Source organism: Salmo trutta, chromosome 6 (assembly GCF_901001165.1).
Source record: "Salmo trutta chromosome 6, fSalTru1.1, whole genome shotgun sequence".
NCBI classification, from domain to species: Eukaryota; Metazoa; Chordata; class Actinopteri; order Salmoniformes; family Salmonidae; genus Salmo; species Salmo trutta.
In genome coordinates, this window is record NC_042962.1 from 56,926,331 (window position 1) to 56,954,301 (window position 27,971).

Here is a 27,971-nt window from a genome sequence, read left to right on the forward strand (position 1 = left end):
CCACCTCCAAATCAATCCCGCTCCAGAGTACAGGCCTTGGTGTAACGCTCATTCCTTCGACGATAAACGCAAATCCGACCATCACCCCTGGTGAGACAAAACCGTGACTCGTCAGTGAAGAGCGTTTTTTTCCAGTCCTGTCTGGTCCAGTGACGGTGGGTTTGTGCCCATAGGCGACGTTGTTGCCGGTGATGTCTGGTGAGGACCTGCCTTACAACAGGCCTACAAGCCCTCAGTCCAGCCTCTCTCAGCCTATTGCAGACAGTCTGAGCACTGATGCAGGGATTGTGCGTTCCTGGTGTAACTCGGGCAGTTGTTGTTGCCATCCTGTACCTGTCCCACAGGTGTGATGTTCGGATGTACCGATCCTGTGCAGGTGTTGTTACACGTGGTCTGCCACTACGAGGACAATCAGCTGTCCGTCCTGCCTCCCTGTAGCGCTGTCTAAGGCGTCTCACAGTAAGGACATTGCAATTTATTGCCCTGGCCACATTTGCAGTCCTCATGCCTCCTTGCAGCATGCCTAAGGCACGTTCACGCAGATGAGCAGGGACCCTGGGCATCTTTCTTTTGGTGTTTTTCAGTCAGTAGAAAGGCCTCTTTAGTATCCTAAGTTTTCATAACTGTGACCTAAATTGCCTACCGTCTGTAAGCTGTTAGTGTCTTAATGACCGTTCCACAGGTGCATGTTCATTAATTGTTTATGGTTCATTGAAAAAGAATGGGAAACAGTGTTTAAACCCTTTACAATGAAGATCTGTGAAGTTTTGGATTTTTACAAATTATCTTTGAAAGACAGGGTCCTGAAAAAGGGATGTTTCTTTTTTTGCTGAGTTTAGTTATTTGTCCTGCTTGTTTGATAGGTTTAAAGTGATACCGAAATGTTTATATATTGTAATAAATACAGATTATCCAAAATTGGTCTGTATTTGAATCCAAATGATACTGGTAGTTGAATTTTGCTGCTGGTGTGCTTTTGAAATGTCTAGGTCAGTTGCAATGGACATTATCAGAAAATAATTGGATGTTTTTGGCTTACTATCATTTCCAAGTCATTTTCACTTAAACTCAGATTGTATTGTACTTGTTAAAACTAAAAAGCTTAAACTGTAAAATCAAATGCAAACATATTTATTTGAACTTTCAGTAATATGTTCTCTTTTCAGAGGTTGAACAACTCGGCTCTTTTAAGCCAATCGACTGAATGTATGGTCTTGATTAACTTCACTGGGGTACGAGACAGTAAAAAAGTGGGAAAGTATTTCAGAATCATAAATGACACATACAATCCTCAAAAGTCTGTTCGCATGTTTAAATTAACTTCAAGTACAAGTTGGAAAAAAGCAGTCACTTTTATTTAGCATGTTTTCACAACACTTGATTTTAAGCCTTCTTATCAATTAGTTTTTTTTTTTTTTAAAAGGTAACAGTTAATTCAAACCAACCTATAAACTGACTGCTTCCATTCCAAGACCAGGGTGAAAGTTTTCCATTCTCTGGGCCCTGGAGTCCTTTTAAATGTACAGGCGAGCAGCAACTTCAGCAGTACAAAACAGAGATACAAATAAATGAGGTACAGCAGAAACCCAAAGAAGCGATGGAGGGGAAGGCTCAGGCCACAATATCTGAAATGTATTTGTTGGGGCAGGTTCTTCAAAAGCAGCCCTGAGCACCGTTGTTAAGTGGCATTACTGCGAGCTGGCTGACTGCTTATGCCCCAACAGACAAAGACGGCATCAGGATTCATTGACATTCCTAAGCAGTGATTACATCCCTATGGAATTGTCCAGAAACTTAAAGACAAAGAAACAAATGAACTGTTTACTGTGCCAGTGCTGAGGGAATTTTCAGAGCTAGCTTTTCCAAATCAAAAATTTACAATTTAAAAAAAGGGCTGTCGTAAGTTATTTTCTACCCGGAGACAAATCTTCTAAATCGCTGAAGAGGATCACTGGAGAGCAAAGATTTGTCACTGACACTTGGCAAATGTCTAGACATTTCATTTAGTACAAAATGCCTTGATTCTAAAAGGAAGATGCCCTAGCTAAACCTGGGACATATTTGGGGTTGGTCTTCTAGAAGTGTAGACAACCAGAATAAATGCTATTCTGATTATATAAATGTACTGTGGATTACAATATAATACTGGTTAGACAAGGGCAACACAGGAAGACTTTAGAAAAAAAATATTTGAGAACAATCATGTACTTGTGGCCAAAAAAAATTTACATTCTGAAAATGTCTAAGTGCACTTACAACAGCTCCGACAAAGTTTCAGTCTACTCTCAGTGCGCCAATGGTGAAAATAATGGTATGTGTCCCAAATGGCACCCTAATGGGCCCTAGTCAACAGTAGAACACTAGATAGGGAATAGGATGTCATTTAGGACAGATGCTCAAGGTAAACATTTTCTGAAGATGCTGTCTGAATGAAATTACTTCCCAAGTTCCAAACACTTCCATAAAAAACGGAGTCTGGTTCGATTGGCTAAATAATATGGAAGGTGTGGGTGGGGGGGCAGGACATCATATACACTCCAAGAGCTCACGGTTTCCCTCGACACATCAGCATCTGACTACAGCGACGCAACCGAACGATCGCAAAGTAACAGACTGCAATGAGGACTGCGATGCATGAATGAATGCAGCCTTTTCTGTCTCACAAATGGTAAAAGGTTTCTACATTGTCATTGTCACAATCCAGATTATTAAATAATCCCAGCCCTCCCCTTTCCCAACTAAAAAAGGTGTTAATCCAGTCAAGCATCAAAATAACCGATTTCAACCTTAAAATAAATAGTAAGGGGGAAAACAATCCTCTGTACATAATCAAATAAGATAAAGGATGTGTTCAGAACACATTCACACAACGTGGGAAAGGAAACGTACGTTTGATCACATGAAGTTCAATGAAGCTGCTCCAAGAGATCGGGGCGCTGGCACGGACAAACTCGACTACTAGAGCGCTCTACCTTTATATGAACCATTGTGTTGATTTTCGGCTTTTCTCATCTCGAATCTTAAACGATTTTGTGGGTTGGTCATCTTTCGTTTATTTTTTCTGATATGGGGGAAGGAGGGAGATTGTGAAAAGGAGTCCTTTTTCAGTGTGGCAGCCATGGCCTCAGAGCATGCCAAACCCTTTGGCATAGAGGATGGCTTTGAGCAGTCTCTCTCTCAGCTTCTCCTTGGTGTCGTACTCTGGGAGCAGCAGCACGTTGAAGCAGGTGTGAGATGTGGGTAACCTGCAGAAAGGGGCAGAGGAGAAGGAAGGGGTCAACGGACATTCCAATTGTTAAGGTCAACAGGCCATTCATTTGGAATGGGATTACCTTGAAGTTCCACTGTAATCTGAAGCCAATTCATCAATTTCCCCTCAAACCAAATGGTTATTTATATTTATTTATATATACATAATTAAACACATTTGCTAGCTGCATGTTTCCAAGGTGATGTGAGTGAGCTCTGTGGGCTGCAGAAGGAAGACATCCTCACCTGTCTGTGTCGGGGCCGTTCTTGGCGATGATCATCTTGAGCTTTCCCAGGCCTCCGACAGGGGCTCTGTCTGTGCCCGTGGTGAACTGCAGGAACAGCCTCTTCTGCTCCTCAGCAAACGAGTGCAACGTCTCCCAGAACTCCCTGGTGGGTCAAGTACAGACGAGGCTTTATATTAGTGTCATATTCAGGGTTTTGGGTCACTGATGTCAGCAGCAGATCAAACCGCTGAATTTCAACATTTTTGGACTGTCCTTTCTGCAGTCAAGTCCCTTTTGAAGTAATGGTCCATCACCTCCACACACACACACACACACACACACACACACACACACACACACTAAAATAAAGCAATCCCTTACTTAATGATGCGTGAATCTCTGCTGTAGCCACCATCGTATTCTGTCGTTTCTTCAAGTGCTTGAAAGTCTAGGTTCTGTGTGTGAGACACATTATGGAGAGTTAAAATCATATTTAAAAACCACAAAAAAATTATAAATACAAGCGACTAAATTTTCTTTTCAACAGCTTACCCTGCTTCCACAGATGAGCAGCTCGATTTCCTCCGGCCGGAATAAATATTTCAGCGGGGACTCGTTGGTGACCATGTGAAAACCTCTTCTGAAGGCTTTGAACTGCTTCTCAACGCTCTTATTCAGCATGTACTCTGCATACTGAGCTACAAACTCCTGTCGACCACAAGATGAAACAACGGCATGATTCTCTGGACGGAACGCTACCTCATACTCTATTCAACCCCACTGGTAAAATAAGCTACATCTAAAATAGAAAAACACTAATAATTAAAATGTCTAAAAGCATGATTTTGAGTGAAATCATTTTCTCCACAAATTCTTGAAACTCACTTTTCTGTTCTTGTTGGTGACTGGAATTTGATCACCATTTTCCCTTAAGTCGTACATGAGGGGGTTTCCGAACAGGTCCGTCTGGGATATCTGGAAGGTGATCATCATGTCCTCCTCCACACTACCCTCGTACTCTAACAGCTCCTTCAGACTCTGGTACAGAACCTGCACACAGACAACAGGACACAGGGGAGAGCAGACAGAAACACGTTATCAATAACACCTTCCTACATACCACCATTTCAATGGTATTTATCTGTTAAAGTCTATATTGCCCTGAAAGAAACTGCTAAGTAAAAAGAAATGTAACACCATAGGAGTCTACAGCCATGTCGCAGCACATTGGTTTAAATACCACTCTGGAGATGAATATCATTAAGCTAATTTTATTAATAAACAGGACATCAAATACTAACCGGATTGGAGTCTGCGAGGTCCCGGAAGGTTCCTTTCTTGCCCATGAGCTTTCTGTAGACCACCATGGGGAAGTGAACGTCCAGGATGCAATTGTTGTAGATGGCCAGGCCAAGGACGATGCCGATCAGCGTGAACTGACCCTCGTTCTCAAACGACGACGGGTTGAACCAGAACATCTTGGTGCGCTCGTCGTACGCAAACATTCCTGAGGAGAAGGAAGCTGTGTTAAGGACAAGGATCAACCTTCACAATATAAAACACAAACCAACCACATCCACTGCAGTAACGACGAGGACCTTTATAAAACACAACAGCAACACAAATCAACCACATCCAATCCCAGTCTCACAGTGACGGTTCAGCAATGTATCGACCGACTGACGACTTTGTTTCTCACCAATATCTGGGTTGAAGATCTCCTCCACGACGAGCTGAAAGAACTCTTTGGAAACCCCTCCTTCATCTACACCTTGCTCTCCTTCAAACTCCACATACAGCTGCTTCTTCAAGTCTGCAGGATTCTCCATGGCGATCATCTCAAGCTAACAGGAAGAACAGAATGATCTAAGACTAGTGTGAGGAATATAGTGGACACTATCTCCAGTCAGTACAAAGACCACTCCAATGCTTTTAAATCCTTGAGGGATAGTAGACAAAACAAGTGCACACATCGGGGTGGGAGAAACTAAACAGGGCCTTGGACTTACCCTGACGAGGGCATCATCGATGATGTGGTCTCGGCGTACTTTAAGCCTCAGGTAGGGGTTGAGCTGCTGTCCCTGCACCAGGCTGTAGAGTACTGTGATGCGTCGCTCGCTGTACATGCGGATGCGGTTGTCGTAGTACAGGCCCAGGTTCTTGGTCACGGCGTTGAGGATGAACGGACACGTCATGAAGGAGAACTTGTTCTCCGTCTCCACTTTAAAGAACGTGTAGTCCTTGTCCATCTCTAGGACTTCATTCAGGGGCTCGTTGACAAACTCCTGGAAGGGGATGAGGGGCCGCCGGCTGTCGGACGTCCGGATGGTAAGCTCAGTCTCCAGGGGGTCCACCCGGGGGCCCTTCTTGTTTCTCCTCTCCTCGCCCAGCAGCTCCTGCAGCGTCAACTCGCTGGACTCAGGGATGGGCTCCTCGTCCTCCTCTTCGTTGTGCTCCGTGTCCACCTCCCCTCCCATGACATTTGCATAGTAGACGATCTTCAAGCACTTGGTGGCTGCCACCACTGCATCGTCGTCGTTCACCAGGTTGCGGCTGTTGAACTCATTGCTGACAACCTTAGTAATTAAAATAACAATACATTTAATTTGTATAGTGCCTTTCATTACAGAGGAATCACATAGCTCTATGTAGGCTGAAAAAAGAAAAGACAAAATACCAGGAGAATCTAGCTACCTTGTAGGTGATGAGCTGCTGGAAGGTCTCCATTATGCGGTGGATCTGCTCAGCACTGTAGTGAGACCACAGGCGGGCCAGCTTGGCCAGCGCGGGTAGGGGCAGCTTGCTCATGGCCCTGCAGAACTGGGGCAGGGCGATCTCCAGGTAGTCTGGGCTGTGGAGGTTACTGTTCTCCATCACCACCACAAACAAGTTCAGGTAGTTGGGGTCCCGGGAGTAGACGTTGTGGTACGTCAGGTCACATTCCACGTTGGGCGACAGGTAGACCAGTGCGTTGAGGAAGGCAGCTTCGATCTTATCGTTGGACAGCAGTCTCTGGTAGACCCTCCTGACCGCGTCGATGTCCACAGACACCTCGTCAGGACCCAGCTTCCCCACATCATTGTCCCCTGATGCAGCGCCGTCTAACCGGGATGAGGAACCGGGCGAGTCCTCCTCCATAGCAGCAGCGGAGCAGGCGGCCGCTTCCTCCTCGTCCTCGTCTTTGTCCTCGTCCTTGCTCTGGAGGGACTTAAGCTCCTCCTTGGTGGGTGGTTTGGACCGACGAAAGCTCTGCACCAGGCCCTCTGCGCTGGAGAACACACGTCCTATGACCCGGATCAGAGGGGAGTAGTCCTCCTTCTCTCCACAGATGTGTAGGATCTCATACACTTTCTCCTCTGTTAGGTAATTCACATCTGGAAACACATCAATGTAATACAGTTAATTAACGCAACACATGTAATATTCAGTTACGGCTAAAAAGTTAACCGTTTCAGTTAAGTGTTCAGTCAAGATCGACGGTCTGTTTCTGAAATTCTGCACTACAATTGAAACACTCCAAAAAGTATTGATGCACAAATTAGTCACTTATGCCAACACACCTTTGAAGTCGTCCCTTACACAATGGTTCATTGTGGTGCCTTTCTTGGAGGGGTGTGGGTCGCACAGTTTGGCATTGATCTTGTACAGCTCCAGGGCCTTGACTGCGGCTGCATTGTTGTCCAAGCGGTGGGAGCCCCGGGACGAGGAGCACCACGCGTTCGAGCAGGAGTCATTTCCACAGCCCTCCGTTAACTGGTGGTAGTAGCGCTCTATTAGATGCTTGGCGGCTGCTCGCTTCCTGAATTGGAGGCCGTTCAGATTGGAAGCATGGAGAGTTATGAAACTCATGGCTGCGAGTCTCAATCAAAACAGCACTGAAATCAGTCATATCAACATCCAAAGTAGTAAACATATAATTTTTTGGTTTTTTTTAAACACAAAGGGAACTTAATGTCATACATAAATATCAATGTGTTCTACATTGGAAATGAGATAAGCCCCTAAACATTTAAGAATGAAGACGTTCATTTTCATTGGGAATTTGTGGACTCAGCATACACGGTGAGCCTGCTGCAGTCAGCAGACATAGCAGGAGGGATGGTGTGTGTGGAAGTCAAAGAAGAACATTAATAATATGAAGGTCCTTGGATGGTGACAATGACAGAATGAATGTGGACATTCATTGGATAGTGAAAGGAGGGAGATATAAAATATTAGTATTCCATAGATAAAGGACATTCCATACTGAAGTGCGTGACTAAATTAACTTACTGTACTGTAGCTAGCTGCTGTATGTTAATCACAGAATGACATGCCTGTTAAAATAAACTTACATTCGGCTTGCTTCAGTGTTTTCTATGTCAGACTCCTCTTGTATTCTAAACAAACAAACACATCAATAGCGTAGGTCAGGAATATGTAGCTAAATCTGTTGACAGAACCATCTAGCCTACCTACTACAGCTAGCTATAGCAGAAAAATTAACTAACTTGTCTAGCGAGAGAAACGAATTTTACTACTGTAGCGTTAGCTAGCTAGTTAAGATAGCCACAACAACTAACATTAAGTGATCGCTAGTTAATCTTAGGTTAATGTAAAAACATGTCTTACTGTTCATGAAATGGCTATAGCAACAGCGAATGTAAATCCAGCAAAAGACCGATACAAGTAGCTAACGTTGGCAGAGTTATGACCGTGCAGCTTGCTTGCTAACTAGTTAGCAGGCAAAGTCGTTCAGGTGATAGACAGCTGATAATACAATAGTGAGCTAACTAGCTAATGTTTTAGGTAACATAGTTACAATTCATGAATACATCGTCGTAACTGTACGTTAACTCAGAACAGCAAACGAACTAGCTACCTAACAGTTATGTTAATAACTAGCTAAGTAGCATTGCTAGCTAGCTGTTGCTAAATTCACTTTTCAGGCCTAGTCTAGCTAGATGGCTACGTTAGCTAGCTACCTACATACCTGGAAATCTGCTGGAATGTTGCACTTTTACTTCATTTTACATTTCAGTTACATAGCTAGCTAGCCGTGAAACCACAAGTTGGGAAACATTTCATTGCTACGATACAAAAACATACATCCTTCCCCAAACCACGACACTCTATTTATCTCCATGCCGACCTGTCGTATCCTCCTGCAGGGGATGTCTCGGCCTGTGGTAGCTCACAGTCCCTCTCGTCGGAATTCATACGAGACGTTCTACCGCAGTTGCTCGTAATCCTGTGTAACTGTATGAATGAACACTTTCTCCACAGGTTGGATAAATTTTCAACAAAACGTTATGTTACTGCTAAAGGCTCTTGACGGTGATGTGCGGTTGTATTGAATAAGGAACTTCATTTAAGGCCTATTTCATGCTCAAGTCTCTGTTTGGTGTTTACAGCCATCTTGACTTCAACAACCCGACCAGGGGACACGTCCCAGAATGCAATGTTGCGGTTGGAATGTTATGTTCAAAAGCTTTTTCCCTCACTTTTGAGCTCAGTTTGTCATTGAGCTACTGCAAAAAACTGTGAATCCTTTGTATGCCTGTTACAAACGCCTCCCAAATAATTACTATCCCTATTAAAGTTGTGGCTATCAAGTTTTCCTTGAGTCAGGCAAACCGGGTTCCGCTACTGTTCACTACACCGGTGTCAGAAGTGGGATACATGTACTAACGTTTTAATTCTTAAACGTCTAGGCTTTGGGGACCCCTTTAGGTATATAATATTTTTGTTTAATTATTTGATAAAATATTGAATTTGGCCTTTAGTACTATAGCTATTAGAAACGCATTGAATAACACATTCATAAATGGCAACAACAAAAAAGACAGTAAAAAACATTATTACAAGAAATAAGGTTTTGAAGTGTCTTTCCTATATCTAAGAGATACAAGAAAGCTCAGGAAATATAGATATTTTTTTTTACACACATACAGTATTTAACCCCTTATTTTTGTTACTTATATTTACGCATAGACTCTAGCATTTAACCAGTGATGTTGAGACTCGTGCCCTTCCACAGATCCTGTTTCTTCTTTATTATTTCCAGATTATTGTTACATTGATACAGCCAGGCCTAATTCCATACATTAACACTGTAAATTATCTGTACTTCATCAAGTAGACCTAAATTACATGCAATTAAAGATGTAATCCATAACATTTTTTCTGTAAGGGAATTGATAATCACTTTTACAGAAATCATAATAAATATTATCACGTGTTAATTGGTTGGGCCAAAAGTGGATCGTCTTCATTTCTGGAATGTGGTCTTGCAGAGTCACGTGGATCTTGAAAGGATTAGGAAACATAAAACACAAGATGTTAGTGCTGATTTGACCTGGGATGATTACTGTAATTACAATGACAATATTAATGAATGCTTTAAACCTACTGGAACCTACTTTTGTCTGAGTTGAGCTCCATCACAGAAGGGCAGTTGCAGCATTGTAAGCACTGGAAATAAAATAATTATTTGAAAGTGACCTGCCTGCTTCAGAGATAGGCTGCAGTTCTGAATTTTCTTTAAATAGTTACATTATGGCAGATGTCTCCCCAACACTAGACAGGAAGATATTTAATAAACACTGAACAAAAATATAAACGCAACATGTAAAGTGTTGGTTCAATGTTTCATGAGCTGAAATAAAAGATCCCAGAAATGTTCCATACGCACAAAAGGCTTATTTCTCTCAGATTTTGTGCAAAAATTTGTTTACATCCCTGTTAGTGAGCATTTCATCTTTACCAAGATAATTCATCCACCTGACAGGTGTGGCATATCAAGAAGCTTATGAAACAGCATGATCATTACACAGATGCACCTTGTGCGGGGGACAATAAAACACCACTTTAAAATGTACAGATTTGTCACATAACACAATGCCATGTCTCAAGTTTTGAGGGTGTGTAATTGGCATGCTGACTGCAGAAATGTCCACCAGAGCTGTTGCCAAATAATTTAATGTTAATTTCTCTACCAAAAGCCACCTCAAACGTCATTTTAGAGAATTTGGCAGTACGTCCAACCGGCCTCACAACCGCAGACTACGTGTAACCATGCGAGCTCAGGACCTCCACATCCGGCTTCTTCACCTGCAGGATCGTCTGAAACCAGCCACCCAGACAGCTGATGAAACTGTGGGTTTGCACAACCAAAGAATTTTCTGCACAAACTGTCAGAAACCGTCTCAGGGAAGCTCATCTGCGTGCTCGTCGTCCTCACTAGGGTCTTGGCCTTACTGCAGTTCAGCGTCATAACCGACTTCAGTGGGCAAATGCTCACCTTCAATGGCCACTTTGTTCACAGTGTGAGTGCCCCATCGTGGCGGTGGGGTTATGGTACGGGCAGGCATAAGCTACGGACAACGAACACAATTGCATTTTATCGATGGCAATCTTAATGCACAAATATACCGTGACGAGATCCTGAGGCCCATTTTGTGCCATTCATCCGCCGCAATCACCTCATGTTTCAGCATAATGCACTGCCCCATGTCACAAGGATCTGTACACAATTCCTGGAAGCTGAAAATATCCCAGTTCTTCCATGGCCTGCATACTCACCAGACATGTCACCAATTGAGCATGTTTGGGATGCTCTGGCTCGACGTGTACAACAGTGTGTTCCAGTTCCGGCGAATATCCAGCAACTTCGCACAGAGGAGTGGGACAATATTCCACAGGCCACAATCACCAGCCTGATCAACTCTATGTGAAGGAGATGTGTCACGCTACATGAGGGAAATGGTGGCTACACCAGAGACTGACTGGTTTTCTGATCCAAGCCCCTACCTTTTTTAAGGTATCTTTGACCATTCATGTAAAATCCATAGATTAGGACTTAATGAATTTATTTCAATTGACTGATTTACTTATATAAATTGTAACTCAGTAAAATCTTTGAAATTGTTTATATTTTTGTTCAGTATAGTAGTTGCTGAAGTATAGTTACTTTTATAATTTGCAATGATTTGACATACCTTGAAAACGTTTAGAATCCAAGCTGCACTGCAACAATTTCTAACCTGTAAAAAAAGGAGAGGAACAATGAGTACATCAAATACAGAGATACTGTATTCAACATGATGATTAATGGACATCATACCATGTCAAGCTTCTGCCTAATCTCTTTGACTGCTGCATCATTGCGAGGAGACTGCAGTAGTCCCTGGCTCTCATGGAACAGACAGTCCACTGTGAGTATTACATCACTTCTGGTCACTAGTCTGCTGCTATCAGGTACAGTGTAGTCTGGGTTGAAGGTGTGATGCAGCACTACCAGAATGACATCTTTACCAGCTGTCAAGAGTATATGTAAAAATAAACCAATAAGCCTCTCAAATAAACTATTTAGTCATGTAATTTATAACATTGGCACAATGAGTAAATCTGGTGTGGAAAGAGAATATCTGGTATAGAAGGAAATAACAGTGTTTGGGAAGTCATATTTGGGATGAGTTACTGTACTTGGAATCTGTTGCAGTGCTGCTTCAATATCAGTCCCGGCGCGGGAGACGATGGGACAGAAAGCCATGATGACATCACTCTCCACTGGCGACTCCACTTTCGTAAAACATCTTATGGTGTTGTTGAGTTGTCTCATAAACTGAATATGAGAATCCAAAGTATTGCCAGTCTCAATTGTGCAGTACTTCATCTTGTGTGCCATTGATTTTAAGGTCAGAAAGGTCATTGATTAAAGTATTAATGTTGGTCTTAATTGGAACATTGTTCATCGTTCAGCCAGCTATAAGAGTATTGTAGGTTTAACCATTTACTTTATAGTGCACCCCTTCATAAAAATATTACATTATACAAAAGAGTCCTGTTGAAAATTACCTCTCCGTTCCAACATGGATCTATAGAAAGTGAATGAACAGACAAAAGGGTTTATTAGTCTAGATAGATACATTCAGGATAGGCAAACATGTACAACAAGCAGTGTGCAAACCATCTATCTTATACATTTCTTAATTCCATTATTTGACTTTTAGATTGTAGTGAATTGTTAGATATTACTGCACTGTTGGAGTTAGGAACACAAGCATTTCGCTACACCCGCAATAGCATCTGCTAAATATATGTACACAACCAATAACATTTGATTTGATCTTTCTCCATGGTGAGAACTGCATACATCAGCGTGAAGCTATTTCACATTCTAAACTTTCACTTTCACTCTCTTATCTTTCACAATATCGGTCTCTACAGTACTTCACCACCTAAATCCTTCCACTGGACCACATGATTTCTTGGAATTAGAAAGCGAAAGTAATGTGTTATTGTAAATGTACTTACTGCCTCAGTTCTATTCTACATTCATAGAATTACTCCTCTAAAAACATTCCATTAAATTCTGCACTACCAGTTTCCACTTAACCATGTCTACTGTTTAATTCCTGTTGTAGACATAGAATATTAAATGATCACAAAACCTTTCATGACACCCACCCAACTGTAAATGATAGTTATGGTGTTCATATTGAACATGAATAGTCAATGAAAGGAAATGAGGAAAGTAGACTTACCCTGCAGCTATGGGATTATTTTCTGTTGACTGTATTGCAGTTGTGACTTGAAATGATCTGTTCTAATAGCAAAGAGAAAGTGAAACTAAACAGCATGAGATAATAAGAGGAGGGGGCAATTTTTCAGAAAGTCACAAATGCTGAGTTTACACAGGCAGCTGCATTCTGATTCTTCTTCCACTATTTTGTCTTTTAACCAATCACATCAGACCATTTTCAGAGCTGATCTGATTGGTCAGAAGACCAATTGGTGAAAAAAAGATCAGAATTGGGCTGCCTGTGTGAACACAACGATCTAGGCTATAGTTTAAACAACAAACTGGGCACCACAGATTTGGTCAACAGCTGAGGGGTGGGGCTGAAGAAATGTAACCACACTCACATTTATAGAGAGAGCTATGGATGCACCACCATCCATGATATAGAAATGATCGTTTTAGCCGTGGTTTGAGGCTATACAGTGTTTGTTAACAATTTCATATTTAAAAACAATGGAATAAAACAAGTTTATATTTTGGGTTCTGATGGAGTTGACAGTTGAAGTAGTGCAATTAGAATGTATAGTCTTTAAGAACCAATGGGTTATTGACTTATGTATGTATCCCTGCACATTGACTCGGTACCGGTACTCCCTTTATATAGCCTCGTTATTGTTATTTTATTGTGTTACTTTTTATTGTATTTTTTACTTTATTTTATTTAGTAAATAATATTTTTACTATTTCTTGAACTGCATTGTTGGTCAAGGGCTCGTAAGTAAGCATTTCACGGTAAGGTCTACACCTGTTGTGTTCGGCACATGTGACATTTTTGTTGTTGTTGATTTGATAGAAAATTTGATTTGATAGTGACACTGGCTGTCTGCAATCCTGGCACTAGCGGTAGAATGTCATTAGGCTGAACTGTAGAATTAATGCCATGTTTCAAACAACTGGGAGCTCGGAACTCGGAAATCTCAGACTTCAGGGCGTTCAAAACAACTGGTGATCTGAACAGAAATGGGGGAAAAAAAATCGGTTTGAATGGTCATTTAACTATTCCAATTCAGGAACTCGGGCCTCTTTCTAGAGCTCCGACTTTCCGACCTGAGGATCACTGACATCATGGTTTGACCTCGTATTTTTTCTAATTCCCAGTTGTTGTGAACGCAGCAAAAAATTATTATTATATCTTTTTTTTGTCACCCTTTTTTCCCCTATTTCGTAGTATCCAATTGGTAGTAGTTATTGTCTTGTCTCATCGCTGCAACTTCAGTACGGACTCGGGAGAGGTGAAGGTCGAGAGCCATGTGTCCTCCGAAACACAACTCAACCAAGCCGCACTGCTTCTTGACACAGCACACATCCAACCCGGAAGCCAGCCGCACCAATGTGTCGGAGGAAACACCGTACACCTAGCGACCTGGTCAGCGTGCACTGAGCCCGGCCCGCCACAGGAGTCGCTAGTGCGCGATGAGACAAGGATATCCCTGCCGGCCAAACCCTCCCTAACCCGGACGACGCTGATCATGATTCATGTTCTATATTGTGGAGCTCCACCCCATAGGGGATCTCTGCTCCTAGTGATTTACACCACTGCCGAGGCAGCGAATAGCCTGAGAGAAAATTATGCACACACCTGCAGCCAATGGGAGTACAGGTGTCCCTGTATAAGGGGATGCTTCCCCTCAATAAGCCTCCCATTATCTTCCGCGACTGGATTGAAGGCGAGAAGAGAAGAGAGAAGATAAGTCTCAGGACGAACCCGCTGTTGATCTCCAAGTCTCAACGTCATCCTTCTAAATGAGCACACCATTTCCACCCAACCCAACAGCTCTTTTAAGAGCTCAGTGTCGCTGCTCCACTATGGCGGCTGTGGACTCACAACTTATGTTTCGTGTGCCTAGGATCACAGCAAGCTAGGGGCGGCCTCACAGATCCCCCGGAATGCCCTAGCATGTCGCTTCTAGAGAAGACGAGGATACTGGGAAGTGTGTGGATTTTTCTCTCGAACCCCCTCCCTATGGAGAGTGCAACATTTTTCTCATCTTTGTGCGAGGAAGAGACGGGCTCTGAAATTCAGCAGCCCCCTCCTACGCAACAGCCTCTCTGCGCTCTGGTTTTCCAGGGCTCATTGAGCGGGCTGCAAGCCGGCTGGAGATCACGCTGCTCCCCATTCCCTCCAACGCGGAAGTGGATATGACCAAAAAGGGTGGTGGTGCCACTGGCACCAGCCATACTCTTGCTCGATAATTATGTGGAGAGTTCATGGGGTCACCTTTGACAATCAGCGAGCCGGCAAAAAGCTTACACCCCATTCACCAGAGTGGACGGCAGACAACCCCAGGGGATCCCCAGGCTCCAGGACACCATGGCTGCGTACCTCGTCCCGGGTACGAGCTCCTGGCCGTCGCCTATAAAACCCACAACAAAGGACATGCTCACAGCTCAGCTGGTAAAGAAGTCCTTTGCACTAGATGTCCAGGCTGTAGCAGCAGCGAATAATATTGCCCTCCTGGCAGCCTCTCTGTCCCTTCTTACCACGGGTAAGACTGAGCTGTCAGGAGAAGAGGAGAAGAGATAGAAGAGGCGTCAAGAATTTTCGGCGCCATACTTCATCTCACCCAGGCGTCGGCTGTGTGTGCGGAGGTCCACGGCCACTTCGGTGTTCGTGGAATGACACCTCTGGCTGTCTTTGACGGCCATGAAGGAATCCGACAAAGCCGCCCTCTAGAACGCCCCCACGACAGAGCGTTTTGGGAAGACAGAGGAAGCAGCTATCTAGACACCTGCCATTGGCAGGAGGGTCTAGATCACTTCCCAGAGTGCCTTCCAACTTCACCGTCTCTAGTAGACCTGGGTCTACAGCCAGACGGAGAGCCCGTCGAACCACAGCACCTTGGTGGGCCAGATGGGCCCTGCCCCTCCAGCACCTCCCGCCCTCCTGCAGCACCAGGCAGAGCAGGCGCTCCTCCGGCGAGAGAGGTGGTTGTGATGTCACCCTTGCGACACCCTAAGGGCGGCCAGAAGAGACGAGGGGGAGAGAGCACAGCGCCCTGTACAACGGCATCCACTGGGGGGAGCCAACGTGTTGTTTGTTTAATAAAGATCGGATTCCAATTGACTTTGTCACAAGAGAACCTCTTTTCCATTCCAAACCAGAGACCGTTCAGTCTCAGTCTCTCTCAGCCCACCACGGGTGTGTAGCTGAGCATACACATGAGGACGCTGTGAGAGGAAGTGATAAGAGGGCAGCAAAAAGGACGCTCATGATAAGCCACCATGCTATACCTCATAAAACCATTCACCGCAGACTCCTAGGAGTAATGTGGCTCAGGGTTTAAAGAACAGCCTGTGTACACAACCCCATGTTGGGTCGATGACGCAATCACTGTTGGGAGATGGCGCACTAACTCAGGCAGGCGCCTCAGTGCAGTTCAGACCCGTGCTGCGTTCACAGAGGGATGGACTCACAAGGTTACGAGTATGACCAACGTGTCGTTGCCCCCGTTTCTCACAGAATGTGCTAATATTTCCTTACCCTTTCGAGGGGAGCCCACCCTGGGCTGTGCAACCACTTCAATGTCAGGGGACAGCGGCGTCATGGGCCATAGAAGAATACAGTTCCTTCATACTGAATGCACCACAACTCTCAGAGCATTATTGGGAGTGGCAGCGAAGTTGCACCCTTTCCCCCTGGCTAAGGGTTATGCCATCCAATTCTACCGGACTCCTCCCCCATTTTTGGGCATGGTGGAAACGGTGATGAAATCGCCAGAGAAAGTAGCCGCTCTTGTGAAAGAGATTACAGAACTTTGGGCAAAGGAGGTGGTCACAGTAGTTCCCAGAGAGCAACGGAACAGCGGGCTATATTCACCCTACTTCCTAGTGCCAAAAAAGACGTGGGGAATGAGGCCAATATTGGATCTACGCACTCTCAACGAGAGCGTAAGCCAACGGCCCTTTCGAATGCTTATGACAAAACGTCTGCTGGAATGTGTCCACAACAAAGACTTTTGTATAAGCATAGACCTAAAGTACTTCCATGTGCCGGTGCATCCGCGTCACAGGAAGTTCCTGCGTTTTGCCTTCCAAGCATCCCGGAGTCGCCCCTTCACTGTTGACAATGAGACTGGTGTTTTGCGGGTACCATTTAATGAAGCTGCCAGTTGAGGACTTGTGAGGCGTCTGTTCCTCAAACTAGACACTCTAATGTACTTGTCCTCTTGCTCAGTTGTGCACCGGGGCCTCCCACTCCTCTTTCTATTTCGGTTAGAGACAGTTTGCACTGTTCTGTGAAGGGAGTAGTACACAGTGTTGCACGAGATGTTCAGTTTCTTGGCAATTTCTCGCATATAATAGCCTTCATTTCTCAGAACAAGAATAGACTGACGAGTTTCAAAAGAAAGCACTTTGTTTCTGGCCTGTAATCGAACCCACAAATGCTGATGCTCCAGATACTCAACTAATCTAAATAAGGCCAGTTTTATTGCTTCTTTAAGGAGGACAACAGTTTTCAGCTGTGCTAACATAATTGCAAAAGGGTTTTCTAATGCTCAATTAGCCTTTTAAAATGATAATCTTGGATTAGTTAACACAACGTGCCATTGGAACACAGGAGTGATGGTTGCTGATAATGAGACACTGTATATCTAAACTCAGCAAAAAAAGAAACGTCCCTTTTTCAGGACCCTTTCTTTCAAAGATAATTCGTAAAAATCCAAATAACTTCACAAATCTTCATTGTAAAGGGTTTACAGTTTTTCCAACTGCTTACACACAAAATCTTTTCATGTCACACGATTTTTGAAACCTCTCGCTCAAAGTGCAAAACTACACACCAAATATCCAAAACCATAAGCTATTTCTCAGCCGTTGACTCAGTTGTCAATTGCATAAAACACTTTTTTCAAAATACTACACACAATTCTCTACCTAAAACACAAAAATCTAACAAGAAGTGACTTGCTTTCCTTTTCCAAACACAACCAATCAAAATGCTACACTTATTCACCAGGTCACACACACACACACTCCTCACATGTGCAAACACTAATTGCTTAACTGATCACTAACCAATCACTGCTTTACTGTAGTATAGGCCTATAAATAGGTCAAAGGTCAGATTACCTGTTTTGAACAATGGATGCCAACAATGGACAGAGAGCAAGAGGAGTAGGAGGGAGCGGCAGGGGACAACAACGAGGACAAATTCAAAGACGAAGAGTTGGAAGAGGAGTAGTAAGAGGAGGACGAGGGCAAAGAAGAGAAGGAAGGAGAGCCATCTCTGATGAGATTAGGGCAACACTTGTTGATCATGTGATCAACCACAGTTTGACCATGAGAGAGGCTGGACTGAGAGTCCAGCCCAACTTGAGTCGATTTACAGTGGCGTCCATAATTTGAACCTTCAGAAATGAGAACAGGTATCCAGCTATCTATTGACTATTTTAGCATTACAGTAATGTACTGTAAAATACCTATGACTGCATAGTATTGCATAAACATTTGTAACTCTAAGCCATCCATTTACTGCACTGCATTGAATGAATGAATGCTGTACTACCTTTTTTTGTACGTTGTTTACAGTTCCTATACTGAACACATACTGTGTTTGAATTCTGTACAGAGTGGAAAGGCAAAGACATCATGGAGGACGAGGACGCTTGTTTACAGATGTACAAGAGACTGCAATTATAAATATGGTTTTGGCCAACAATGCAATTAGGATTCGAGAGATAAAAGCATATCTTGAATAATGACACCATATTTAACAACATCAATGCTGTAAGCCTGTCGACCATACAACGCATCCTCCAACGGCACCGAGTGACGATGAAACAACTTTACAAGGTGCCATTTGAGAGAAACTGTGACAGTCAAGAATATGCGACATGACTTTGTAGAGGTATGTATGCAACACTACTTCCAGTACTTCAGACATACCATATTTACTCATCTGTATATCCTTTTGTCTGTTACAGAGTATTGGAGCTGGATGCCCATGTAATTCGCCATTCATTTATTTATGTGGATGAGGTTGGCTTCAACTTCACCAAAACCAGGCGCCGCGGAAGAAATGTAATAGGACAGAGGGCAATTACCAATGTCCCTGGACAGCGTGGGGGTAATAACTGTGCTGCCATCACTCAAAACGGGGTCCTCCATCACAATGCCACACTGGGGCCGTACAACACCGGCCATATGCTCACTTTTCTGGATGCAATTTGCACAATGCTTGTCACTGATCCAGATCAGGAGCCTGCTAGATTTGTGGTTTTATGGGACAATGTTAGTTTTCACCGGGCTGTTCTGGTCCAAAACTGGTTTGCCACCCATCCACAATTTGTAGTTTTGTACCTACCCCCATATTCACCTTTTCTAAATCCCATAGAGGAATTCTTCTCAGCCTGGCGCTGGAAAGTGTATCATCGCCAACCCTATGCCCACATGCCGCTTCTCCAGGCAATGGAGGACGCATGTGGGGACATAGAGGTTGCCTCTGTCCAAGGTTGGATACGCCATGCTAGGAGATACTTCCCTCCATGTTTGGCAAGAGAAAACGTATCTTGTGATGTGGACGAAGTATTGTGGCCAGACCCAGCCCGGAGAAGAGATGAAGCGTAGCTTAGCACTGGTGACTGCCCCCCCCCACCAATTCCTGGACTGCCACCCCGGGACCCACACACAATTGTGTTCTTTATTGTATTCTAAAGAATATACTTTTGGTTTACATATGTTTATGGTTTTGTTGTATGCTACTGTATACAACAGTAATGTTTGGCCGAATAAACATTTTCGGTTTCTACATTGCATTGGTGTTTACAGTGTACTTGTTACCCCTCTCAGCAGATTACTTTCACTGTAGAACATTGTATTGAAATGTAGATATAAGCCAATGAAAGACCAAAGAGCTTTAGATTTAGAACAAGTGTTTGCATGGTATATCCAAAAATGTACTATTATGAAAGCAGTGTTTGCCATTTGCAAATGCTTCATTCTGACATGTGTTTATGGCATTTTGAATGCAGTGTTATATTTTGAAGGAGATGTGAGGCATTTTGTGTGTGCAGTTTTGGGAATTGTGTGTAGAGTTTAGAAAAAAGGAGACGGTTCTGAAAACGTGTAAGCAGTTGGGAAAAACTAAACACTGTTTACCATTCTTGTTCAATGAACCATAAACAATTAATGAACATGCACCTGTGGAACGGTTGTTAAGACACTAACAGCTTACAGACGGTAGGCAATTAAGGTCACAGTTATGAAAACTTAGGACAATAAAGAGGCCTTTCTACTGACTACAAAAACACCAAAAGAAAGATGCCCAGGGTCCCTGCTCATCTGTGTGAACGTGCCTTAGGCATGCTGCAAGGAGGCATGAGGACTGCTGATGTGGCCAGGGCAATAAATTGCAATGTCTGTACTGTGAGATGCCTAAGACAGCGCTACAGGACGGACAGCTGATCGTCCTCGCAGTGGCAGACCACGTGTAACAACACCTGCACAGGATCGGTACATCTGAACATCACACCTGCAGGACAGGTACAGGATGGCAACAAGTTCCCGAGTTACACCAGGAATGCACAATCCCTCCATCAGTGATCAGACGGTCTGCAATTGGCTGAGGCTGGACTGAGGGCTTGTAGACCTGTTGTAAGGCAGGTCCTCACCAGACATCACCGGCAACAATGTCGCCTGTGGGTCAAACCCACTGTCACTGGACCAGATCGGACTGGCAAAAAGTGCAGAGTACAGGCCTCGTTACATCGAGGCCTGTACTCTGGAGCGGATCGATGTGGAGGGTCCTTCATGGTCTGGGGCGGTGTGTCACAGCATCATTGGACTGAGCTTGTCATTGCAGGCAATCTCAACGCTGTGCGTTACAGGGAAGACATCCTCCTCCCTCATGTGGTACCCTTCCTGCAGGCTCATCCTGACATGACCCTCCAGCATGACAATGCCACCAGCCCTACTGGTGGCAGATACTGTTACTTTTGACCCCCCCCCCCCCTTTGTTCAGGGACACATTATTCAATTTCTGTTAGTCATGTCTGTGGAACTTGTTCAGTTTATGTCTCAGTTGTTTAATCTTGTTATGTTCATACAAATATTTACACATGTTAAGTTTGCTGAAAATAAAAGCAGTTGACAGTGAGGGGACGATTCTTTTTTTGCTGAGTTTATATATGACTTGGCTTTCCTCAATGACCGTATAGATGATTTGGCTTTGCTAAATGACTGTATATCTATGACTTGGCTTTGCTCAACAACTACCTACCAAAGGTTCCACTGTGTCCATTACAATGGAGAAAAACACGTCTCTTATTGAAGATGCCCAAACTTCAGAGATAACAATAGAACGTGAAGTCAAAGATACTGGTTTCCATCTGTGGCAATGCGTTTCCCTAAATGCTTATGACAAGTCCAGCTCCAGAATAGCCTAATATTTAGAATACAGTGTAGTAAAAAAACAGCAACAACAGATAACATTAGCTAGCTAGAGCAGAAGGAGGAATTCCATGATGTAGTGTTTTGTTGATGGAAAACCCTGCTCAGGTGCCACTCCAGAATCTCCCATAAGTGTCCAAATGGGTTGAGCCTGGTGACTGAGACAGACACAATTACCCTTTAAATCCACTATAATCCATTGAGACCTCTCTTTAAAAGCAGAATATATATGTATATAATGAGATCTTCTCTCCGCCCTAACAATGGGAGTCGATGTCCCAAAGGTGAGAAGGCAGGAGGTCTGCTTAATAAACAGAATGTAGTATTCCCACATGGCTAGATTTTGATGGGATTGGACCCTTTCTCTTCGCTTCTTCCGCTCTGTTCAAAGTCACTGAGATCTCTTCTTCTATCCACAGCAGCCAAAATAATGGGCAACTGGGCATTTCTCTGCGTGACCGTAAGCGGGATGTGATGTTAATTGCTTAATTAACTAAGAAACCACACCTGTGTGGAAGCACCTGCTTTCAATATACTTTGTATCCATCGTTTACTCAAGTGTTTCCTTTATTTTGAGAGTTACATGCACATAACAGTTCATACAAGACTTAGTTGTTGGTGATCCTGTGTATCAGACATCTGTATGAATGTCCACTTCCTACTCAGGCTGGATAAAATTTCAGAAAAACGTTATGTTACTGCTGAACACTCTTATTGAACAAGGAACGTTATTTCAAGGGCAATTCCTCCACATATTCATCATCACCAAACCAGTGGTGAAAACAGCGTGTTTCTATGATCTAGAAAGATAAGGCCCTAAAAAAATATTGTCTGTGACATCATAGGGTAGGATTAAAAGTAAAAAACGGTGATTTTCAAAACCTGCAGTGAGTTTCTAGCCAAAGGGAGGGTATTTTCTTGATCCCTACGTCACAGCGAATCAGTGTTTGAAAATCTGCATTTTTAAATGTGCTTTATGATGTCATCAGGTATAACTTTTTAACGTTATATTTTTTTCCTACAAAACGTACAAATGCTACTACATGACTACATGACCAAAAGTATGTGGACAACAGTACTTCCACACTGATCTCGACAAACCATTTCTGTATGGACCTCGCTTTGTGCACGGGGGCATTGTCATGCTGAAACAGGAAAGGGCCTTCTCCAAACTGTTGCCACAAAGTTGGAACTACAGAATAGTCTAGAATGGCATTGTATGCTGTAGCGTTAAGATTTATTTTCACTGGAACTAGGGGGCATAGCGCGACCCATAAAAACAGCCTCGGACCATTATGCCTCCTCCACCAAACTTTACAGTTGGCACTATGCGTTGGGGCAGGTAACTTTCTCCTGGCATCCGCCATACCCAGATTCGTCCGTCGGACTGCCAGATGGTGAAGCGTAATTCATCACTCCAGAGAACGACTTTCCACTGCTCCAGAGTCCAATGGCAGTGAGCTTTACACCACTCCAGCCGACGCTTGGCATTGCGCATTGTGATCTTAGGCTTCTGGCGGCTGCTCGGTCATTGAAACCCATTTCATGAAGCACCCGACAAACAGTTATTGTGCTGATGTTGCTTCCAGAGGCAGTTTGAAATTCGGTAGTGAATGTTGCAACCGAGGACAGAGGGATTTTTATGCACTACAGGGTTCAGCACTCGGCAGTCCCATTCGGTGAGCTTGTGTGGCCTACCTCTTCGCGGCTGAGCCGTTGTTGCTCCTGGACGTTTCCACTTCACAATAACTGCACTTACAGTTGACCAGGGCAGCTCTAGCAGGGCAGAAATTTGACAAATTGACTTGTTGGAAAGGTGGCATCCTATGATGGTGCCATGATGAAAGTCACTAAGCTCTTCAGTAAGGCCATTCTACTGCCAATGTTTCCCATGGAGATTGCATGGCTGTGTGCTTGAGTTTATACACCTGTCAGCAACGGGTGTGGCTGAAATAGCCGAATCCACTCATTTGAAGGGGTGTCCACATACTTTTGTATATATAGTGAATGTTGACACTGGTATTGTGCTGTAGATAATGAAAATTAGGTTGAAAGTGGTGGAGTTGCCCTTCAAGGATTTTATAGAGTAAGGAACTTCATTTAAGGCATATTCCATGCTCTCGTCTCCGTTTAGTGTTTACAGCCTCCTTGACTTTAACAACCCGACCAGGGGACACGTCCCAGAATGCAATGTTTTGTTCAAATGCCTTTTCCCTCACTTTTGAGCTCAGCTCAGTCATTGAACTATTGCAAAAAGTCAAGCCTTTGTATACCTGTTAAAAACTCCTCCAAAAGAGAAAGCTATCCGTATTGAGTTTGTGGCTAGCAAGTTTTTCTTGCGTCAAGCAATCTGGGCTACCCCCCACTATTTGCTACACTGGTGTCAGAAGTATGATGCATGTGTAAACTAGCAGGGATGTTGAGATGCATCCCCTTCCACAGATCCTGTTGCTTCTTTATTATTTTACATTCATTTTTATTAACATTTTAATATCGGCCACAATTTCTATACATTACAACTACAAGTGCTCTTAACATCCAAAGTAAAGACATTTTCTTAAGTAGGCCATGAAATTAAAGATGTAATCCATAAAAACAATGAACATGTCTTCATTGTTGGTACAAAAGTGGAACTGCTTTCATCACTTCTGGAACGAGGTCTTGAAGAGGGATGTGGATCTTGAAAAGATTAGGAAACATGAAACTCAAAATGTTAATGGTCCTGATTTGACCTGTGATGGTTACTCTAATTACAATGACCACATGAATGACAACCTACAACCTACTTTGAACCTACTGGAACCTAATTATTCTCCAAGAAGCGCCGCTTCACATATGAAAACCGTGTACAGACGTAGTTGTAGACTGTAGACACTCTGCACTGGAATGAGAATAATGACATGTGTGAGATCCACAGCAGTACTGACTCTTGTTTAACAGCTCCATTAATTCATTTATTTCAATTGTCTGATTTCCTTATATGAACTATAACTCAGTAAAATCTTTGAAATTGTTGCATGTTGCGTTTATATTTTTGTTCATTATAGTAGTTGATGATGTATAGTTACTTTTATAATTTGCAATGATTTGACATACCATGACAATGTTTAGAATCCATGCTAGAATGCCACGACTTCTGGTCTGTAAAATAAAGGAGAGGAACAATGAGTACATCAAATACAGAGATACTGTATTCAAAATGATGATTAATGGACATCATACCATGTCAAGCTTCTGCCTAATCTCTTTGACTGCTGCATCATTGCGAGGAGACTGCAGTAGTCCCTGGCTCTCATGGAACAGACAGTCCACTGTGAGTATTACATCACTTCTGGTCACTAGTCTGCTGCTATCAGGTACAGTGTAGTCTGGGTTGAAGGTGTGATGCAGCACTACCAGAATGACATCTTTACCAGCTGTCAAGAGTATATGTAAAAATAAACCAATAAGCCTCTCAAATAAACTATTTAGTCATGTAATTTATGCTGTTGGTACACTTTGAGTAAATGATGATTCATTGATACAAAACCCCAATCACAATCTGTGTGACAGCAATAGAGTTCAGTAACAAAGTGACTCTGCTCAAGGATTCTGATCTGTTCTTCAGGTCCAATCTATAGAAAACACTCATTACAAATACTAATATTTGATTCATACTACAACCATTTATTTTCTCTTATACTATCAGACCCTGTGTAATAAAATACTCTGGTCAACTATATGGTTTAGCATTTTGTGCTATTTAAAGTTAGTCATTGACAGTTATTGAACATGGTTGTAACCATACAGCAGAGGCTGTTGCAGGGAGAATGGGGAAAGTGGTCCTCCCTGAACCTTGAATTAGGGTTAGCTACCTTTGGCTGTATGTTCAGCCTCTTCAGAACCCTGCTGACTGCTGCATCATTGCGAGGACAGTTCAGGAGTCCTCCCAGTCTCTCATGGAACAGACAGTCCACTGTGAGTATTACATCACTTCTGGTCACTAGTTTGCTGTTGCTCAAAATGATGATTCATTGATACAAAACCCCAATCACAATCTGTGTGACAGCAATAGAGATCAGTAACAAAGTCTTCATTGTGAATGTACTTACCAGCATGTTACCCTGTTCAGGGATACTGATCCATTCTTCAGCTCCAATCTATAGAAAATACTCTATACTAATATTTGATCCATACTACAACCATTTATTTTCTCTTATACTATCAGACCCTGTGTAGTAAAATACTCTGGTCAACTATATGGTTTAGCATTTTGTGCTATTGAATGTTATTCATTGACAGTTATTGAACATGGTTGTAACCATACAGCAGAGGCTGTTGCAGGGAGAATGGGGAGAGTGGCCCTCCCTGAACCTTGAATTAGGGTTAGCTACCTTTGGCTGTATGTTCAGCCTCTTCAGAACCCTGCTGACCGCTGCATCATTACGAGGACAGTTCAGGAGTCCCTGGCTCTCATGGAACAGACAGTCCACTGTGAGTATTACATCACTTCTGGTCACTAGTCTGCTGCTGTCAGGTACAGTGTAGTCTGGGTTGAAGGTGTGATGCAGCACTACCAGAAGGACATCTTTACCAGCTGTCAAGAGAATAAGGTAATACGTCAAAAACAACCAATAAAACTCTCAAATAAACAATTTAGTAATTTAATTTATGCCGTTGGCACAATGAGTAAATCTGGTGTGGAAAGAGAATATCTGGTATAGAAGGAAATAACATTGCTTGGGAAGTCATATTTGGGATGAATTACTGTACTTGGAATCTGTTTCAGTGCTGCTTCAATATCAGTCCCGGCGCGGGAGACGATGGGACAGAAAGCCATGATGAAATCACTCTCCACTGGCGACTTCACTTCCGTAAAACATCTTGTGGTGTTGTTGAGTTGTCTCATAAACTGAATATCTGAATCCAAAGTACTGCCAGTCTTAACTGTGTAGTAATTCATCTCGTGTGCTACTTAGACAAGAAAGAGAAATCAAAAAGGTAATTGAAAAAAGTATTCATGTTGTTGTTAATTGAAACAATGGATATTTGGTTCATGCTTCAGACACATATAAGTGTATTGTAGGTTTAACCATTTACTTTATAGTGCACCCCTTAATCAAAATATAAAATTACACAAAAGAGCCCTGTTGAAAATTACCTTTGCGATCAATCTAAAGAAAGTGAATGAACAGACAAATGGGTTTATTAGACAGATACATTCAGGATAGGAAAACTACAACCAGTATGCAAACCATGATTCTGATTTTGTTATATTCTTGTGAATTCTATGGTTTTTACTAGATTACTTGTAGTTTTTCATGTTGTTTGTCTGTAATTTTTGTAATGACTTGGCGCTGCCTATCTTGGCCAGTGTTACGGCTTGGTAGTCGTGGTGGAGGAATGAGGCGCAGGAAGCAGCGAACACAGGGTAGTGGTGTATTTAATATACGCTCACACAAAAACAAATGTTCCCAAACACAGGGGAGAAAACACATACGGTGTAAAACAACGCCGACACGAACATAAGCCGTCTGACAAGAAACAATCCCGCACAACACGGAAGCGGGCCAGCTAAATTAAATAACCCCGCTAATTAACTAAACTGAACACAGGTGCCCAAAACCAACAAAAGGGAAAACCAAAAAGGGAATCGGTGGCAGCTAATAGGCCGGTGACGACGACCGCCGAGCGCCACCCGAGCAGGAGGGGGCGCCACCGTCGGTAGGAATTGTGACAGCCAGGACGCTCTTGAAAAAGAGATTTTAAATCTCAATGAGCCCTTTCTAGTTAAATAAAGGTTAAATAAATAAAATAAAATAAAAAATGAAGATAAAATATAGTTCTCTACAGTGCAAACTGTGTACAGCAGCGTGAGGCTATTTCACATTCTAAACAGTAACGTGTTTGCTCTAATCTTTCACAGTATCCAGCTCTACAGTACTTTACCACCTCAGTCCTTCCACTAGACAACATGATTTCTTGGAATTAGAAAGTGAAAGTAATGTGTTATTGTAAATGTACTTACTGCCTCTGTTATATTCTATATTCATAGAATTACTCCTCTAAAAACATTCCATTAAATTCTGCACTACCAGTTTCCACTTAACCATGTGTACTGTTTAATTTCTGTTGTAGACATAGAATATTAAATGATCACAAAACCTTTCATGACACCCACCCAACTGTAAATGATAGTCATGGTGTTCATATTGAACATGAATTTTCAATGAAAGGAAATGAGGAAAGTAGACTTACCCTGCAGTTATGGGATTATTTTCTGTTGACTGTATTGCAGTTGTGGCTTGAAATGATCTGTTCTAATAGCAAAGAGAAAGTGAAACTAAACAGCATGAGATAATAAGAGGAGGGGGCAATTTTTTCAGAAAGTCACAAATGCTGAGTTTACACAGGCAGCTGCATTCTGATTCTTCTTCCACTATTTTGTCTTTTAACCAATCACATCAGACCATTTTCAGAGCTGATCTGATTGGTCAGAAGACCAATTGGTGAAAAACAGATCAGAATTGGGCTGCCGGTGTGAACAACTGACCACTGACTTG

The 27,971-nt window shown here is 42.9% G+C and overlaps 2 protein-coding genes across 10 annotated transcripts in view; both read right to left on the reverse strand.

Annotated features, from left to right (window-relative positions):
* Positions 1-1,333: 1,333 nt before the first annotated feature.
* On the reverse strand, positions 1,334-9,018 carry LOC115196391 (ubiquitin-protein ligase E3A). 3 transcript variants are annotated; one of them, XM_029757179.1, is made up of 12 exons: positions 8,608-9,018; positions 7,811-7,855; positions 7,037-7,275; positions 6,171-6,850; positions 5,486-6,052; positions 5,176-5,320; positions 4,778-4,983; positions 4,362-4,526; positions 4,029-4,184; positions 3,858-3,931; positions 3,496-3,639; positions 1,334-3,245 (listed from the first exon to the last, which is right to left on the reverse strand). In XM_029757179.1, exons 1-12 carry the CDS (start codon positions 8,673-8,675, stop codon positions 3,125-3,127), a joined length of 2,610 nt encoding a protein of 869 aa, XP_029613039.1. In that variant the 5' UTR covers positions 8,676-9,018; the 3' UTR covers positions 1,334-3,124. The 3 variants fall into 3 exon arrangements, with proteins under 3 accessions (XP_029613039.1, XP_029613040.1, XP_029613041.1); XM_029757180.1 differs by having other exon boundaries at positions 8,565-8,614; XM_029757181.1 differs by lacking the exon at positions 8,608-9,018 and adding an exon at positions 8,449-8,532.
* Positions 9,019-23,872: 14,854 nt separating this feature from the next.
* Positions 23,873-27,971, reverse strand: part of LOC115196392 (uncharacterized) — a 28,315-nt gene continuing 24,216 nt past the window's right edge. The window contains exons 11-16 of one of the 7 annotated variants that reach the window (XM_029757184.1): positions 26,182-26,379; positions 25,803-26,005; positions 25,521-25,568; positions 24,526-24,570; positions 24,216-24,310; positions 23,873-24,108 (exon numbers count right to left, since the gene is read on the reverse strand). In XM_029757184.1, the coding sequence (XP_029613044.1) occupies positions 24,233-24,310; positions 24,526-24,570; positions 25,521-25,568; positions 25,803-26,005; positions 26,182-26,379 (572 nt within the window). In that variant the 3' untranslated portion in view covers positions 23,873-24,108; positions 24,216-24,232. Of the gene's footprint in view, positions 24,109-24,215; positions 24,311-24,525; positions 24,571-24,651; positions 24,846-24,869; positions 24,971-25,283; positions 25,398-25,466; positions 25,569-25,802; positions 26,006-26,181; positions 26,383-27,971 lie in introns of those variants that run through there. The other 6 variants (XM_029757183.1, XM_029757189.1, XM_029757188.1 and 3 more) reach the window with 6 other exon arrangements.

Coding starts and splice junctions, on each gene's coding strand:
- LOC115196391 (XM_029757179.1), bottom strand. CDS start 8,675: ATGAATTCCGACGAGAGGGACTGTGAGCTACCACAGGCCGAGACATCC. Junction 7,276..7,810: donor AACACTGAAGCAAGCCGAAT/GTAAGTTTATTT, acceptor CCTCCAATTCAG/GAAGCGAGCAGCCGCCAAGC. Junction 4,984..5,175: donor GATCTTCAACCCAGATATTG/GTGAGAAACAAA, acceptor CCTTCTCCTCAG/GAATGTTTGCGTACGACGAG.